This window comes from Delphinapterus leucas, chromosome 1 (genome assembly GCF_059928025.1).
Source record: "Delphinapterus leucas isolate spDelLeu-1000000601 "Yukka" chromosome 1, BTC_Dleu_Yukka2, whole genome shotgun sequence".
NCBI lineage: Eukaryota > Metazoa > Chordata > Mammalia > Artiodactyla > Monodontidae > Delphinapterus > Delphinapterus leucas.
In genome coordinates, this window is record NC_143129.1 from 79,447,805 (window position 1) to 79,466,105 (window position 18,301).

The following is an 18,301-nucleotide window of genomic DNA, read 5'->3' on the forward strand; positions in this document are numbered from 1 at the left end:
TGTTTTAATTTCTAATACAGAATATACTGATAGATATGACCCACATAAACAAAAGCTCTTTGGGGCCCTCAGTAGCTTTTAAGGGAGTAAATGGGTCCTGAGACCAACAGCACCAGCACTGCTGGGGTAATTCGCAGGCTGTTACACTGGCTCCTCAAAACGGAAGGGGCACTGCAGCCTTTTTCAGATACTGCATTCCAACTTGAGAAACACCTTATTTGAAGCACAGGATGGAGAATATGACTGTGTTTTCTGGCAACCCGCTCTCCCTCAAGAAAAGACACTGTCACTGGAATAAAGATTTTAATGGTCTCCTCTCACAGGAGAAGCAAGGCACACAAGCCCACAGCCCTCTGTCCTTCCCTTTCTCCCCTGTGCATTGCATCCTAGGTTGGGTGGTGGGGGACGGGGGTGGTGGTGTTTGTGGCCCATCTGGGCTAGGCCCAGATGTGGACTCCCCCCAGCCCCTTGATTCACCTATAATCCCTTTGCCTTTTCCTCCTCCCCATAAAAGTCACAGTGTAGCACGGTTGAGGGAAGAGGGCACAGGGAGGGGCAGGAGGATCCAGGAATCCATGTCCCAGCCTGGCCTGGCCTGAGTCAGGGTGGAGAGTGGGTGCGTGTGCCTACGTGTGTGTGTGTGTGTGTGTGTGTGTGTGTGTGTGTGTGTCCCTGGGCATGGCTGTGAGTTTTGGTCCAGTCCTGTGAGCTCCAAGTTCTCCCCCAATACCAGTCCACTTTCAGAGGCAACGTCTGGTGTCTCCACTGGGGTCTGCACGTCTGAGCTGTTCAAACTACTTCTTTGGCAATGGTGGGGATACTGCAGGCGAGGCTGAGGCCTGGCACCTCTCTGTCACCTCTGGCACAGGGAAGGGAGGTGTGGATGGCCCGGAGGGGAGCCAGGTCAGCCTCGGGTGCTACTCGCCCGCTCCCCCAATAACCAGTAGGTCCGAACTTTGCCTTTGCCCTGGAGGGAAAAAGAGGGGTTTGGGGTGGGGAGTGACTCATCTACTTTCCCAAATGTTGGGAGTGGGGTTGGCTGCTTGAGAAGGGGCCTGGGGGAGGGTAAGCCCTTCGGAGACCCTAAGGGGTGGTAAGGGTAGGGACTTCCTTTCCTACCTTCATTTCTACATCCCCTCGAAGCTCCAGCTCGAAACCACCAAACTCCTCCAGGACAGCCTTGGTCTCAGAAGACAAGTGGATCTTCAGGGCTGGGTAGGAGAAGGGAGATGAGAGAAGCAAGAGATGGGAGCAGGAGATCAGGGACTGTGGGGCTAGAAAGATGCTCTCCCTCCTTCCTTTGGCCCAGAAAGCCTCCTAATTCAAAGTCCCACCCCCTCCATGTAGTGTCTGACTACACGGGCCTCTCCCTAAGAACTCTAGAACTGTGTTGTCCACCATGAAAGCCATTAGTCACATGTGGCTATTTAAACTGTAATTGAAATATAGTGAAAAATGCAATGCCTCAGAGGCTACCATATTGGACAGCACAGCATAGAACATTTCCATTACTGCAGAAAGTTCTATCAGACAGCACTCCAGAGCATCACCAGGCTCTAGACAGACAATAGAGTGTAGTGGTCAGGAGCTCAGACATTGGAGCCTGCTCTGCCTAGTATGCATCCCAGCTTGGACACTTGCTCGGGGAAGTAGTATAAACTACCTGTGCCTCAGTTTCCTACTCTACAAAATGCTGATAGCAACAGGACCCATCTCAAAGCCTTCTAGTGAGGATCAAATTTAACATTATTCTTTACGCATTTTAAAAGAGTCTGGCACTTAGGAGGCACTATACGAGTGTTTGCTATCATCGTTCCTTAACTCAACACCCTCATTTCAGGGCTGAGGGAGCCCCGGTCTCGGGGAGGAGACCTGCCCAAATCTGCTGAGGTCTGCCCAGACTCCTGATTCCTGACTGCTGTTCCCCACAGCCCTTCTTTGACCTCCCTCTGAACTCGCCCCTACCACTCCTGGGGTCTGCATTGCAGAGGCCCTTTTCTGCTGTTAAACGATTTCTGAGAATGTGTTCCTTGAGGACTGAACCTCAGTGAGAAGCTTTCTCCACCTCGACGCCCTCAACACAGTGCCCAGGGAATATCTGCTGAACCAGACCCCCTCTGGGCTCCCAAGTAGCCCTTTGCCCACCACGAGGCTTAGCTGGGGTCCGCGTGGACTCCCTAGCAAGCTTTGGTCTGGGTCGTCTTAGTATTCCAAGGCCTGGTACTCAGTAGTTGCTCAATAAATATTTACTGAATTGAATTGTGTTGACTACAGCAGGAGGCAGAAGATCAACAGGAAGCAAGCCCAAGGGAAGAGGTGGGAGCAAGCATTTATTTGGTACCTACTGTGTTCCAGGGGTTGGGCTATGTGTTTTAGAACACTGAGACAGGCATCATTTTAAAGATAAACAGGGACTTCCCTGGTGGCGCAGTGGTTAAGAATCTGCCCGCCAATGCAAGGGACACGGGTTTGAGCCCTGGTCTGGGGAGATCCCACATGCCGCGGAGCAACGAAGCCTGTGCGCCACAACTACTGAGCCTGCGCTCTAGAGGCCACGAACCACAACTACTGAAGCCCGCGTGCCACAACTGCTGAAGCCCGCACACCTAGAGTCCCTGCTCTGCAACAAGAGAAGCCACCAGAATGAGAAGCCCGCGCACCGCAACTAAGACTAGCCTCCACTCGCCACAGCTAGACAAAGCCTGCGCACAGCAACGAAGACCCAAGGCAGCCATAAATTAATTAATTAAAAAAGAAAAAAGATAACCAGCTAAGGCTCAGGAAAGTCGAATGACAACTATCTGCTAGCCGCGTTATGTGACTTTCTCACGTAACCCTTCTGAGGTACATGTTTAATTCTCATTTTCCAGGTGAGGAAAACAGAGGCTCAGGGAGGTGTAGCAAACTGACACAGCTGAGTCGGTTGTAGAGCTGAGATTCACACCCAAGTGGGCTGCTCTGGAGCCCTTTTTACCACACCCAAGAGGGTCCTAAAGGTAGTTCCCAGCTGGGAACTGCTGGACATTGGCCTGGAAAGACTTTTCAATCATTTGCCAAGAGGGCGCAGCTGGGACCTGAGTCTCTGATTAGATTCAAGGTGATGTGGCCAGGTTGAACCCTTATGAGAAGGGAGCCTGGGAGGAGACAGAACATGGATTGGATAGGCACCCACTGCCAGGAGAGCCTTCCTCAGCCACAGCCACCCTTCCCCTCCCTGTCCCACCTCGGGGACCCAGCATACCTTCCCCGTTAGACTCCATTCTTGAGGCCGTGTTTACTGTGTCCCCAAAAAGACAGTAACGGGGCATCTTCAGCCCTACCACACCTGCACACACGGGTCCTGGAGGGAGCGGAAGCCCATCAGTGAGGGAAACCCATCAGTTTAGGGAAGTAGGTGGGAGGAACGGAGGGTGGCCATAGGACGGGGCTAGAGCGCTCCAGGAGAGGCAGCAGGTGGGACCTGCTGTCGGTGGGAGCCCAGAGGTGTAGGTGTACGCGCGCACGGGGAGCGGTGGCGACGCAGCCCGCTCGTCTCTCATCTGCAGCTCCAGCCTGTGGGAGCCCCCTCCCCGCCCCTCCGGCGGCCTCACCTGTGTGGATGCCGATGCGCAAGCGCAGCTGCTCCTGGGGCCGGTGGCGGATGCGGAAGGAGCGCACCGCGTCCAGCAGGGCCAGGGCCATGCGGGCCACCTCGCGGGCGTGCAGGCTCCCGTTCCGCACTGGGAGCCCGGACACCACCATGTAGGCGTCACCAATGGTCTCCACCTGTGAGGGACGCGAGAGGGTGCCGGACCTGAGGACTGGAACTTTCTCCCGGTGCCGCCCCCACACTGTGGGCACCGCCTTCCTGTCCCCACCCCCCATCTACCAGCCACTGTGTTCGCTCATCCCCCAGCCCCCGCGCGGTTTTTCTGCCTGTTCCTGGGTCTCCCTGTGACACCTCCCTGTGACACTGTCTTTGTCCACGTCTCTTGGTCTTCCCGCTTAAGACTATGCCATTCTGCCCTCCACATCCGTCTGTCTGTCCCCTCCCATCTTTACTCACCTTGTAGACATCAAAGTTGTCTATGACAGCATCAAAGCAAGTGTACAGGTCGTTGAGCAGGGTCACCACCTGGAAGAAAAGAGAAGCCAAGAGGGGTGGGGAGTAAGGGGCCCCGGGGCCCCACCTGGGCTCGGGTGGGAAAAGCGGAACCAGAAGGCAGGCCTATGGGATGCAGGTGCCAAGCCAAGCACACCTGGCTGCTCCGACACCTGGGGCTGTGCCTGACTTACCTGCATGGGCGTGCTCTCCGCCGACAGGGCTGTGAAACCCACAATGTCGCTGAAGTAGATGGTGACGCTGTCAAAAGCTTCGGCCTGGACCGTCTCCCCACGCTTCAGCTGCTCAGCCACTGAGCTGAGGGGTCAGGGACAGGTGCAGGATCAGAAGGTGAGGTGGGGCTGGGACAGGGGTGGTGGGAGCACCAAGCACGGGCACTCACTGAGGCAGAATCTGGTAGAGCAGGGCCTCCGCCTTGCGCTTCTCCTCCAGGTAGGCCTGGGTCCGCTCCTCCACCAGCTCTTCCAGGTTGTTGGCGTACTGTTCCATGCGCGACAGCAGGTTATCCAGGATGTTGCTGCTGTTCTCTCTGGGGACAGGGGCGGCGGAAGGGGTGGTGGTGAGAGAGGAGCGGCACGCCCTACCCTGAAGCGCCTCCCCCAGGCTCTCACCCTCCCCAGGCTTAATGTCAGCCCACTGCAGTGGAGTCCCTGGCGAGAGTCAGGGTTGGGGGGCACAGAAGGATGGGGGTGGCAGGGGAAAAGGGTCGGAGGAAAGTCCAATTCATCCCTGAGACCCCAGGGTCAAGTTTCAAGCTTCAGACGTATTGGCTATTTTGAACATCTTTGTTGAACACAAGTGGCTTAGAAGGAGGTAGAAGAGGCAGAAGGGGACAGGGACCACTCGAGAACGGAGTGAGGGCACACAGGCTGGCAGAGGGGTGTGCCTGGAGAAACCGGCCCCCAGGGGCACCCTGGGAAAGGGGATCAAAGGGCCGGGTGGGAGCTCCCACGGAGGGCAGAGAGGTGTAGGGAGGAGGTGGGAGGCCAGTTACTCTGCGGCCACTGAAGGCTGATGGAGTAGGGGCCGCTGGAGGAGCGGGGTATGAGAGGTAGGGGACTGTGGGACCAGCTGGGTCCTACAGTATTCACAGAGGGGGCTGCGAGGCTGTGGCGGGCTGGAGCAGGCTGTGTATGCGGGGGGCTGTGCGTGGGCTCTGCCACCACAGGGATAAGACTTAAGTGTGAGGCACGCGGTCGCTGTGGGGGGTAGAGGAGGCTGGGAGGATCCAGGACTAATGCCAGCGACCTGTTAAACTTGCGCAGCATCAGGCGGATCTGTTGGAAGGGTGGCCGCTCCTGCGGGTCCTCGGCCCAGCAGCGCTGCATCAGCTGCCCCAGTTCCTCCAGGTGACTCTGCAGGGCCAGGGAGGGCCGGAAGGGGGGCTGCTCGCCCCGAGTCACACGCTCGATGATCTCTGTGTGGTGGGGGAAGAGAGGCCGAGGGGTAGGTTCAGCCCGGGGCCTGTTGAGAAACGGGGTGGGGAGGTCCAGGACCAGGGCATGGGGCAGGGGAGCCCTGCAGGGAACTGGGCTAGTCATGCTCAGGGTCATTGGCAGCAGTGGAGCAAAGGGTGGTGGCATTTCCAGGGTTCCCTCTCTCTGGAGCTGGGGTTAGTTGACTGTGGCAGCATTAGGGGAAAGCATGGTCCTCTCACCTTTGGGACTGAGATCCAAACCTTCCACATGGAAGACACCACTCCTCAGGGCAATCTCCTGAAGGATGATCCCAAAGCTGTACACGTCACCAGCCTGGGAGCCCCGGGCAGGGGGTGAGGCCATTCGCAGGAGCTCAGGGGCTGTCCACAACTTTTCTGCAGGTCAGAGGTCAGGAGTCACAGGGTGAAGGGCCCCAAAGCTAAGGGATGAGGGGAAACAAGGTCCCGGAGGATGTGACTGGGACTGATCTGGAGACATCACAGGGGTTGCTAGGGCTAGAAGGGGCCTGGAGACCATTTCGTCTGACTCCGCTTTCTACTGATGATGAACTGAGCAGGGAGTCGGGAAAGGTGGGCCTGAGCCCACCATAGGCCAGGCATCAGCATCCCCACTGGGCTGTGCTGGGGGTGGTGGTAGGGGTCAGAGTCAGGTCGGGGCTCACTGGCATAGAGGGTGTGTCCTTGCTCGGGCTCCGGGTCCCTGAAGCTCTCCAGCCCGTAGTCAGTGATCTTGAGCACGAAGCGCCCGTCTACCACGCAGTTGGATGACTTGAGGTTCCCATGGGAGCAAATGGCCCCATTGTGCAGGAACAGCATACCCTGGGAAATTTGGGGAGGCAGGGGTCTTGGGCATGAGTGAGATCTCCAACCAACCACAGCCAGGGGAGAAGACTGCCTGGCCCCTCCCCCAACACCCAGTGGGCCCTTCTGGGCCTACCTTGACGATGTCATGGGTGAGCGAGTACCGGAACATCCAGTCCAGGGTGATGCTCTCATTCTCCAGGATGTCCTGCTGGGCAGTGAGAGTCAGCTCTATACCCTGCACATGCCCCCAGGAGGAGGAGTGCAGGGGTTCCACTGACATAAACTGGCAGAACGGGACAAAGCTTTGGATCTACTCCAGTGCCACCACCCTCCCCCCACTCCCATTTTACAGATGGGGAAAATAGAGGTCAGAAAGAAGGAGAGGCTTGCCCAGGGCCTTATGTTGAGTCAGGGGCAGACCCGGGGCTAGACCTAGTTGTCCTGACACTCCCTTGTTGCCTCACCTGCAAGCTCCCACGGGGACAGTACTCTGTGAGGATACAGATATTGGGGGGGTCAGTGCAGGCCCCCACAAACCTGGTCAGGTGTTCGTTCTGCACATCCCGCATCTGCAGGTGAGAGCCAGCATCAGAGCCTGACAGAGACCTCACTCCTTGCCAAGTTGCCCCCACCCTTGGGGACCCCTCACTCTCCTTAAGTCCCTATGCATTCTCTGCAGACATTCTAGGACCTTCCCCGGTGATTCCCACTCCTGTTCTAAAGAACCCTTCCCCAGAACCTGCTCCCTACTCCCTCTGCTTCCTAAGCCTATCCAATGGAGCCCCTACAAAATCTCCAGCCCTTCTCCCATCTATGATTCCCCCACTCGTACCCACAACACGCAGGGGCCCATCCCAGGGCTACAGTGCTCATCCCTTCCTAGGATACCCTGCAGTCCCTCCATACCCATTCTGTTGGCCAACCTCCCCTGTGTCCCTAGATTCTTCCCTAGGCCATTGCCTCCCTCCCCACATTACATGCTTCAGCTCAAACAGGACTTCCCGCGTCAGCTCAATGCGTTTACGGTTCACACGTTTCACAGCCACGAGGTTGCCCTGAGTGAGGAATGGAGATTGTCACTGTAAGGGGATGGCCCAGCCCTGACAGCCCACCCCTGTGCTAAGACCGTCTCCAGTCCTCCATTATAGGAAAGCCCTGCCCCAGTCCTGAGGACCAGTGGTCTTTCCCCAGACCCACCTTATAATATGCTGTCTTGGCAAAGATTTGGAACTGGCCCTCTGTGGTCAGCAGGGAGCCGTAATTGGAGCCTCTCTGAAGGGACGGAGTGCAGGAGGGGTGGTCAGCCCATGGACCCGGCTCTCCATCCTGGTTGCTTGAGTTCTGGTCTTCACTACCCTGCCTTATCTTTGTGTTGCCCTGCCTCTCATTCCACATCATAAAATCCTTTCCTCATTTATTTACTTTTTAAAAATGTATATTCAGGGGCTTCCCTGGTGGTGCAGTCGTTGAGAGTCCGCCTGCCGACGCAGGGGACATGGGTTCGTGCCCCAGACCGGGAAGATCCCACACGCCGTGGAGCGGCTGGGCCCGTGAGCCATGGCCTCTGAGCCTGCGCGTCCGGAGCCTGTTGCTCCGCAATGGGAGAGGCCACAACAGTGAGAGGCCCAAGTACCGAAAAAAAAAAAAAAGAAGTATTTTCAGGGGGGTGGGGCGTGGGGGTGAGATGAACTGGGAGACTGGGATTGACATATATACACTGATATGTATAAAATAGATAACTAATAAGAACCTGCTGTATAGCACAGGGAACTCTACTACTTCGCTGTACAGTGGAAACTAACACAACGTTGTAAAACAACTATACCCCAATTAAAAGAAAAAGTATGCAGAAACGTTCAGATGATTATATAAAAAAACAAACAAATAAAATAAAACGCATTTTCACATATGCTATCTCTAACTTTTGAAAGAGCCCTGTGAGGGAGCTCTGTAGATGTAATCATTACCTGCGGTAGTCTCAGAGAGGGAATGTGACTTGCCCAAGGTCACACAGCGAGTGAAGGCAGGGCTGGGACTAGAAGCCTGCTCTCTACCCTACCCATCAGGCACTACCCACACGCCCATTCCCAACTCTGCCCCCTCCCCCCAGTACCGGAGTTCTTACCCCGCTCAGGGTCAGCCGGCTGCCTGCACTCCGGAGGTGCCTCTCTAGGCTGCTGGGCTGCAGGTCCTCCCAACGCACCCGCCACAGCTCTGAGGCCAGTTCCTTCTCCAGCTGCATCTTTCTGAGGCATGAAATGTGCACCTAAGTCCATGTCTGAGCCCCTGACCCAGGGTTGTCTGAGCCCCTGACCCAGCCTCTCCTCAGAGCCCTGGGACCACTGCAGTTGCTAAGAGATGGGTGGGGCAGTTAACATCCTCTTGGTTGAGAGTCAGGAGGCTTGGGTGAAATTCTGCCTCACTGGGGACCTTGGGGTAGTCATTCCACTTCTCTGAGTCTCAGGTTCATGTCTAAATGTCCTCATCTGGAAATTGGGGACCTCGACATTTATTTCAAAGCATTGTTACAAAAATGAAAAGAAAAACTGTGTGTGGAAGTGCCTGGCACACAGTATATGCTTGACCAGCATTGATTTCCTTCTCTCCCTCCTTGCTTCCCTCTGTCTTTAACTTTTCCTGCATTTTCCTGTCAGCCTCCCACTGGAAGGCAGGAGTGGGGCTTCCTTCTCTCTCTCCTCCACTCTGGGTTCGGCACTTGGTACCCAGCAGAGCCTTCATCCCTGCTGAACGAATATAGGCCCAACCCCACAGGTGTTGGACCACTGCTTCCCATCCCGTCTGTACAAGCAGGAAGGGAGGATAAACGAGCCTCAGGCCGGAATCCACACCCTATGATGCCCCCAACAGATCTGCTCCTTCTTGGATCTCCCAGATCCTCCCTGGCCACTCCACCTCTGTCCCCTCCTCCTTCTCTCTTCCAGGTGTCCTGAGGCTTTTTAGTCTCTTTTCTCCGCCATCTCCCTGGGCCTTGTGCTGTGCTGTCCCTTTACCCCTCCCTCTTCCCTCTGGGTCCCTGCCACCTCCTCTGCTATTGGTTCTTTAGGTCTCCCAGCCTCAATCACCACCCTCATTCCAAGGCTTACCTGTATATGAAGAAGGAGATGATCAGAATGCTGAGCAGGGAGAGGCTGCCCACCAAAGCCAGCACCTCCAGGGTGGAAAAGTGGTCTGTAGGGGAGAGTCCAAGTTGCAGCAAGAGAGATTTGGGTTAGACATTGGACAGCAGGAGGAAGAACCTTTATTTTTTTTATTTTTAAATTTTTTTGGTTGCACCGCACAGGCATGTGGGATCTTAGTTTCTTGACCAGGGATCGAACCCCCCCTGAAGTAGAAGCGTGGAGTCCGAACCACTGGACCACCAGGGAATTCCCTGAAGAACCTTTTAATATTCAATTAGGGACTTCCCTGGTGGTGCAGTGGTTAAGAATCCGCCTGCCAATGCGGGGAACACGGGTTTGATCCCTGATCCAGGAAGATCCCACGTGCCGTGGAGCAATTAAGCCCGTGGGCCACGATTACTGAGCCTGCGCTCTAGAGCCCGTGCTCCGCAACAAGAGAAGCCACCGCAATGAGAAGCCCCCACACCGCAACAAAGAGTAGCCCCCGCTCGCCACAACTAGACGAAGCCCGTGCACAGCAACGAAGACCCAACACAGCCAATAAATAAATAAATAAAAGTAATATAATAATGAAATAAAATAAAAAGTTTAAAAAAATATTCAATCAGTGAACTGGGATGATGGATGAAGGGAAGAAAAAGGCAGGAGGAGTCTCTCCAGGAACCCCTCAGTGTGGGAGAGGAGCACGTATTTGACTCCCTGAGCAGGAAGGATGCAGCATCTCCATAATGGAGGCTTGGAAGGCAAGGGGCAGTCACCTTGGTTGCAGGCTGGGTCCTCATTGTCAAAACCACATTTGGGCACATCAGGAGGTGGATACCCCAGAGGCCAGTTCAGTTTGCGCCCTGACACGGTCACCAGCTCTTGGGAGGTTCCATTGAAGTTCAGAACAACCTATGGGAGGGCAGGAGCGGTCGGTGGGCAAGGGCCCTTGGTGAGGCCTCCCGTCCAAGGGAGAAATCCTGCCCCCCACCTACCCCATCTCTGCTGCCAGGGACTGTGTCTGCACTGTCAACTATTCAACGAGTCCCTGCCGTGACTGGATACAGAGAGCCTCATACCCATGCCCCATGTTATCAGAGTGGACAAACTTGAAAATGACTTAAAGGCTTTATAAAGAAAACTCTGTATAGAATCACAGCCCTACACTCAGGGAGTTTATAATCTTGGATTGAAGCACACAGGAGATAGGAAAATGCAGTGTTCTCGGTCCACATTCCCAGGCCTAATCCAGGCACCCCTCGTCCAGGAAGCCTTCCCTGGATGATCTGCTCCTTGGTGCCTGTGGTCTCAACCCCTTCCTGTTCCTGTTGCACTTATAGAGCAATATGATGTGCATTCATCTTGGCCCTGAGTCAGTCTGTCTCCGCTGGGAGGGGATCCTGCCTGCCTTTGGAGACATGGAGTTTCCTGAGGGCAGCACTGTGCTCCCTCCTCAGACGTGGGGTTCCCCAAGGATAACGCCTGTGAGTCCCTATCGTTCTGGTTGCTCCTCCAGATTGGCTGGATCTCTTTTATCCAGGACTCTCTCTTATCCAGGGCGGTGGGAGGGTGAAGTGTCATTCCCAGTTGGCACTGTCTTCTGGGGGCACAGCCTTACCCTGAAGGCGCCAGTGTCAGGATCCATATCCCAGAGGGAGAAGTCAGTCTCCCGATCTCCATTGCTGTCCATTTTCAGGTATCCTGTCACACCTGGGGGTATGGAGGAAGATGGCTGTGTTTTGACAGGGTGGAATTTCATGGGTCCCACACCTCATCTCTGTCTGTTGATCTTTTGATCTGGGCACTTAGGAAGACTTCTTGATGGCACTAGGGACATGGGGAAAAGAGCCTAAAGAAGAAGAGAGGTAGAAGAGACTGGTGTGGGCAAGTGACTACCTGCACTACAGGGCTAGGGGCTTCTCACTGCTTCCTGCCTGGGGCACCCCAAGGTAGCCCATTCCTGCCACCTCCAGTGCCTGACCTTGGAAGCTTCGGTTCCACATCCGCTGAGTGATGCCCTCCCCATCGGTGACAGTTCCCCCATGTGCTAGAGTCTCCGACACTGCCTGGACATAGAGCAGGATCCCGTCGTGGAAGGACGCTGGGATGGTGTTCACCTGCAGGGGCAGGCAGAGCTGGGCTGGGGTGGGATGTATGAAGGGCACAGAGTGGGGCGCTGTGGGGTGGGGAATGGGAGGCACTGGGAACTTGGAAGAGGATGGGAGAAAACACGCTCACAGCACAGAGAGATTTTACTACTTGTAAGACGCCTCCGCGTATATCACTGCTTCTGAATCCTGCTAGGCAGATAGGGCAGGACGTAGCATCCTCATTTTACTGATAAGGATTTGAGTTTCAGAGGTTGAACAACTTGTCAATGCCCCCCTCCATCATCAGGAGAGATATGGGAACAGTGGGAAGGGAAAGAAGGGGAGACTTGGGAATACGGGGATGGCTGAGAGAGCAGGGTGGCGACTGGCAGAGGGCTGTGAACTGGGGGCTGGAGGTCCACGCTGCAGGGTCCCAGGAACCCCTCCTACCAGGCCATCCTCCATGGTGAAGTTGAACTGCTCATGGGCCAAGTGTTTTAGCTTCTGTAGGAATTCCAAGTACTCAGGATTATCCGGCTCTTTATATGTAATGATTTTGGCAGCCTGAGGAAGGGGTCAGTGGAGAGGGGAGAGCTGGGTGCTGACTCCAGTCCTGCCAGTACCCTGGGTGCCCACCTCCCAGAGCTGCATCTCTACTTGCTCAAGGTCAAATTGGATCCTATGTCCTGCGCGAGGTGCTGCCTGCTTCAAAGCAGGGGATGAACTGGGATGGCTTTTCCAAGTCCAGATGGTCTGTGAGATGTGAACATTATCCCACCTCAAGGGCATTCTCTCATCTTTTTAGCCTCCTGGTTCTGAAGTCCCCTGGCCCTCTATATACCCCTTGCCCCAGCCTCCTGCCTTTGTCACCTAACTCTCTATGAGCATCCAGAACCTCTTTTCTGGAATCCTTTCAGACACTGAGGGACCCAGGACCCAGACACAATGTGCCACCAGCCCAGAGCCCCACAGCCTGGGCTTCCAATCTGAACACTCACCTGAAAGGCCTGGTGGGCACTGACATCCTGCCCATCTCCTCTCTCCCAGGGCCTGTGGGGAGCAAGGCCGTGTGCTCCTTGCAGGCTTTGCCCAAAGAGGTCCAGGTGGAAGAAAACATAGTCCTCCCCACTCAGGCCAGCTTCCAGGGCCAGAAGCATCAGGGTTCTGAAGGTGTCTGGGGAGCTGCAGATGTAGACAACTGTGGAGGAAGGGGGGTCAGAGAGAGAGAGAAGAGCCTAAGTGTCAGGGAGTGGAGGGGGAACTGAAGCCGGGGCACCCAGGGGAGGAAATTCAGAGACCCTGAGGTAGTTAAGTGGAACTCCTGGCTCAGTCTGGGCTGCGGCCTGAGGAAGGTGAAGGGAGGGAGGAGGCGGTGGGAGGGGGAGGAGGAAGGAGCCCAGATAGGGAGAGAGGGAATAATGGAGCCAAAGGTGGGCAAGGTGAGGTCAGGAGCGGGGGAGAGCAGAGAAGGGCCAGCTGGAGAGGGGACTGGAAGAGGAGAGGGCGTGTGGGAGCACGGGGAGGAGAAGCTGGAGGAGGGAAGAAGCCTGCTGGGAAGAGAAGGAAAATGGGGGAGAGATGAGGGATAGGAACTAAGCTGGGGCCCTACTAAGTGTCATGGTGGCCGGAGGCATTTTCTCCCTCCCGTTAACTCCGGAGGAACCGGTGGGAAGGAGGTGGGGGAGTGCGGAGGTGAGAAGAGAGGAGAGCCTAGGAACTGGAAGTGGGGGGGACATGGAGAAAGAGAGGGAAATAGAAACTCAGAGGTGGAAAGGGCTGAGGAGGCTGAGACAGGAATGAGGAGCCGCGGGGAGGAGAAGTCTGGCCCGGAGAAGAGAGAGGATGTCCCGGGGAAGGCCCGGAGGCAAAGCGGCCGGATGGGTGTGCCCGTGTCTCACCCCGGCCTTTGCGTCGCACGGTGCGCAGCAGCATGGTGTAGTGGTCGCGGTCGCCCTCGGCGAACTCCAGGTGGTCCACCGTGATGTTGAGGCGGTCGCGGACCTGCATGTACAGCCCCTCCACCACGAAGAAGCAGGGCTGGTCGTCGCGGGGCTGGTAGGCGTAGAGCACTAGAGCCTGGCGCTCCCAGCCCAGCCGTCGGTGCAGAGCCGCCACGAAGTCGCCCAGCTTGGCATGGCTGGGCCCGGCGCGGGTGGTCAGCGCGTACTCGTCCTTGGCCCCGAACCCCACAGCCGGGGCGCCGGCGGTCAGCAGCGGCACCCGCCAGTGCGCAGTGAAGCGGCCCACGGGGGCGGCGGCGTACACGCAGCCGGGGCCCAGGAACACCGCGGGGTTGTGCTCCCACTTGAGGTCCACGGCGGCCAGGGGCGCGGCGGTGTCGGAGCAGACGCCCAGCGCGCTCTCGCTGCTGCCCAGCACCGTGCGGACTGTCCAGCCCGGCAGCAGGTCCGGCCGCGCCTTCACCCGGGCCAGGGCCAGCTCCACCGCCGGTCCCACGCGCGCCCACGACCACGGGTACGAGGTGTTGGCCAGAGGTAGCACCACGGCCACCGTCAGGTTGCCCGCGTAGCTGCCTGGGAGCTGCAGCAGCAGCGGCGGCAGGAGCAGAAGCAGGCGCAGGCGGGCGCCGGAGGGGCAGCCGGGGCGCGGCATGGCCTCAGCGGGCACCGAGGCGGACAAGCGCTCCCACCATGGCCTCTGGCGTCCCCTCCGGCTCAGCGGCCCATCCTGGGCACCAGGAGCGCCCCTGTGGGAGGGAGGACGAGCGGGGCGGGGGCGCTCACCCCGAGGCACGCTGCCCCTTCTAGCTGTGACAGTCTGCGCCAGGAGCGCCAGGGGCGCGCGACCGAGGGGTGCGCCCAGGGCGCTGCAGAGCAGGTGGGTGCGAGGAGAGCGCGGGGGCCGAGAGGACGCGAGTGTGAGCGAGAGCGTGTGTGTGTGTGTGTGTGTGTGTGTGTGTGTGTGTGTGTGTTAGGAGAGAGAAAACGAGAGCGCGAGCGAGCGCTCCGTGGAGAAGGATGGGAGAGGGCGCCAGGGAGGGAAAGGGGAGTGTGAGTGTTTGTATGTGTGCGTGAGCGCCTGGCCCAGAGAGTGTGCCAGAAGGGGCGTCCGGCCGGCCCAAGTCTCCGGCAGTCCGGGGGGGGGCTGGGGAGGACCCAAGCCAAGCTCCGAACCCTCCCTCCCGGCCGCTTCCCCTCCCAGACTCCGTGACCTTAGAACCAATCCTGGATCTTTAACTCCTTCGTCCCCGCCCCGAAGTCGCGGGCTCTTCCGAGTCTCTCAGCCCGCGCACTTTCCTTTAGAGCTTCTTCGCGCTTCTCGGCGGAGAAACTTCTTGCTCCTCCGAGAAGCGGCACGGGTAGAAGGGGCTCTGTTGCGGGGTCGGGAAGAACGGAATAGAGAAGTCTGTGGGAACAACAGAGGGCCTCTTGCGCCCCACCTTTCCCTCCCCTCCTACCTGGTTCCGTCTGGGGAAGAGAGAAAGAGGTGCTGGTTTGGGATCTTGGTAGGAAAAAGTGTGTGTTTGGATGTGTGTCGGGGTGGTGCGGGAGGGTGACGGTTTCTGGAAAAGGCGTTAAAGTAGGTGAATCCAGGGTCCCCGTAACCAGTCCATCTAGGATCTCCCCCCCCCCTCCGGTTTACAGATTGAGCGGATTAGCGGAGAAAAAGGACCAGGTAGAAGGGCGGAGTTAACTCTTTAGTTCCCCAATGGCTGTAGGAACGGGGAGGGAGAGCTTGCGGGTGGCTGGAAGAGCGAACAGGTGTGATCTCAGGGTCACGGCCGGCGTGTGAGTGTGTGTTTGTCTTGTAGAGGATTATTAAAATGGGATTTGTCGGGGCGGTGGGAGACAGTGTTGGAAATGACAAGCGGAGGGGTAAATTGGGGAGAGTATTCTGGGGCCCTTGACGGCTGGGCTGGGGGCCGGAGAGCTGTGGAATCAGTCTGCCCTCTAATGGCCAGCAGAAGTCGTTGACCGTATTGCGCTGCCAACCTCTGCAAGCCTGTACCTAGGCAAGACCAAAGGTCAGGAAACTTCTTCCGTACTGCAGATTTCCAGAGGACCTAGTACGTGTTAAGCACCGGCTGAAGGTATAAAGATTAAGACTATATATATATGTGTGTGTGTGTATATATATATGTATCTCATATATATCATGTATATATGGTCCATACATTTGAGGAGCTCTATTTGGGACAAATAGCCATAATGTAATATAGTTAAATACTACAACAGAGAGATAGGTAAATTGCTAAAAGGCCCAGATAAGGGCTATTTTGCTTGCATTAGGGCCAGGAAAATCTCCAACGAGAAATAATTCAACAAGGGTAGGAGGATGAGGCATGTTTTGTCTGGCATGTATTCTCTCTCTCAAATATATATATGTTATATATTATATATGTATATTATATATATATATAATTTAATTGCCCACATTTTAAAATCAGCAGATGGCACATGAATATTTGGAATTCTGACTTGTCTTGAAATATTGGAGAGCTGGTAATCTAGGTCCTGCATCTCTCCATGAACAATAATCTGGAACCAAGTATCCATTACTTCTTTGAGGTGAGTCTAGCTCATCACGGTTCCTATTCACCCTGTTCACTCATTTGCGTTACTGGCTTCATTAGCAGTGCATGTTTCCAACCCTGATCTAGGATGTAAGGTTTATGGGTGTACGAATGACTGAGGAGGAGAGGCAAGAAAAGGCAGCAGAGGGCAGATCATGCAAGCTTTTGTGGGACAGGCATAATGTCTTTGTTCTATAACGAGGGCTCCAGAGGCTATAGAGGTAGATAGGAGATTGGAAAAAAATTTTTAAAGTTTTATTGAGGTATGATTGTTATACCATAAGCTGTACATATTTAATGTATACAATTTGATGAGTTTGGACATATGCATATGCCCATGAAACACATCACCACAACAACAAATGTTTCCATCACCTCCAAACATTTCCTTGTGTCCTTTTGTGTGTGTGTGTGTGTGCGTGTGTGTGTGTGTGTGTGTTAAGAACACCTAGCATGAGATCTACTCTCTTAACAAATTTTTAAATGTATAATATGGTCTTGTTCACTATAGGGAGATGCTTTTTAAGTAGAATCAACTGGAATTCAGGAAGAACATACAAGTAACTGAAATCTAGGTGACATTGACTCATTAGTTGAGAAGCTAAAAGAAGCTGAAATGTTTCGGGGGGAAGATAACAATTTTAGTTTATTGCTTTTGAAGTGCCTGTAGATATCCAAGTGGAGGTGTCCAATAGGCCATTGGATTAGTGGAACTGGAGCTCAGGAGAACTAGACTAGAAATCCAACTTAGTAATTGAGCTTCTCTTTCAACAATGGTGGCTTAAATAATTTGTCCAATCCTCAAGCTGAGCTGCAGACAACTAAAAATGTTAGATGAAATGCTTTATAAAATAAACGAACTAAAAGACAGTGAGAGCATGAAAGGACAGAAAAGCAGACCAGCAATAAGAGAGCTTTTACCCTAGAGTCATTTGCTGATCCAAAATTGGTGGCAGAAAATAGGCTGTGTGGGGCAAGTGAGATAAAATTTGGAGTCCAAATGTCCCCAGAGGTAATTACTTAGGTAAACCACCTTCCTATTTAGGGTTAGGATCCTGAAAGGTTGCACTCCTAGGGGAAACCTAGGAGTAGGATAAACCAGAAGTAAACAGAAAATCCAGACCTGAAATAGTCAAAAGCCAAAATTAAGAACAAATTCATGAGTTTAAGAGCAAGTTGGACTCAACTGAGGAGTAAGTAATGAATTGGAAGAAAGGACAGAAGAAACCACTCAGAATGAAGCATGGATACAAAGGAATGAAAAATATAAAAGAGGGGGTTGGAGATATAAAGAATACCATGAGAAAGTCTGACACACCTTTATTTGGAGCCCAGGAGGGGGGGAAATAATAGGGTAGAAGCAATATTTAAAGAGATAATGCCTGAGAAACTTAAAAAAATAAATGAAATACATCAAGCCACAGATTCAAGAAGTTCAACAGATCTCAAGATTAAAGAAAAAAAAAATCCATACCTGGAGCCATCAGAGTGAAGCTGCAGGAAATTAAACCAAATATAAAATCTTAAAAATAGGCAGAAAAAAGAGGATTGGTTACCTTCAGAGGAGCAACCATTTGATTAACATTTTTTTCACAGCAAAAATGGAAGCCATAAAATAGTAAAATAATATTATAAATGTGCTGAAAGAAAATGACTTCCAATTTAGAATTACATATCTAGAGAAAATGTCCTTCAAAAACAAAGGTGAAATAAAGATGTATTCAGAAAAACCAAAACCAAGAAAGTTAGCCACCAGCAGAAGGGCACTAATTCTCAAGCGGAAGGAATATTACTCCAGATGAGTGTTGGGGATACAGGAAGGAATAAAGAGCATTAAAAATGGCAAATCTCAATGACCACTGCTTTAATTAATAAGCATTAATGTCTTGTGAGATTGAATATATATACGGAATTTAAATTCTGTAAACGTATACACCTACACTTACCCAAGAGGAACAATTGCATCTCACCGCAAGAACCATGTACAAAAATGGTCATAGCTGCTTTATACATAATGGCTCAAAACTGGAAAGAGCCCAGATGTGCTCGCCTGTGTCTCAGCCAGTTGGAGGTCCTGAATTCATCAACAGGAGAGTGAGTAAACAAACTGTGGAATATTTATGCAATGGCATGCTACTCATAAATAAAAAGGAACAAATTGCTGATACATGCAAAAACATGGAAGAATCTTGAAATGTGTCAAGCAAAAGA

The 18,301-nt window shown here is 54.0% G+C and overlaps 1 protein-coding gene across 1 annotated transcript; it reads right to left on the reverse strand.

Annotated features, from left to right (window-relative positions):
* Positions 1-286: 286 nt before the first annotated feature.
* On the reverse strand, positions 287-15,261 carry NPR1 (natriuretic peptide receptor 1). The gene is made up of 22 exons (XM_022559410.3): positions 13,455-15,261; positions 12,555-12,754; positions 12,007-12,120; positions 11,448-11,583; positions 11,085-11,176; positions 10,243-10,378; positions 9,449-9,533; positions 8,470-8,590; positions 7,542-7,616; positions 7,322-7,399; positions 6,809-6,913; positions 6,478-6,549; positions 6,203-6,359; positions 5,760-5,915; positions 5,351-5,519; positions 4,485-4,631; positions 4,276-4,399; positions 4,046-4,114; positions 3,591-3,765; positions 3,242-3,340; positions 1,120-1,211; positions 287-967 (listed from the first exon to the last, which is right to left on the reverse strand). Exons 1-22 carry the CDS (start codon positions 14,167-14,169, stop codon positions 905-907), a joined length of 3,180 nt encoding a protein of 1,059 aa, XP_022415118.2. The 5' UTR covers positions 14,170-15,261; the 3' UTR covers positions 287-904.
* Between the last annotated feature and the right edge of the window lie 3,040 nt (positions 15,262-18,301).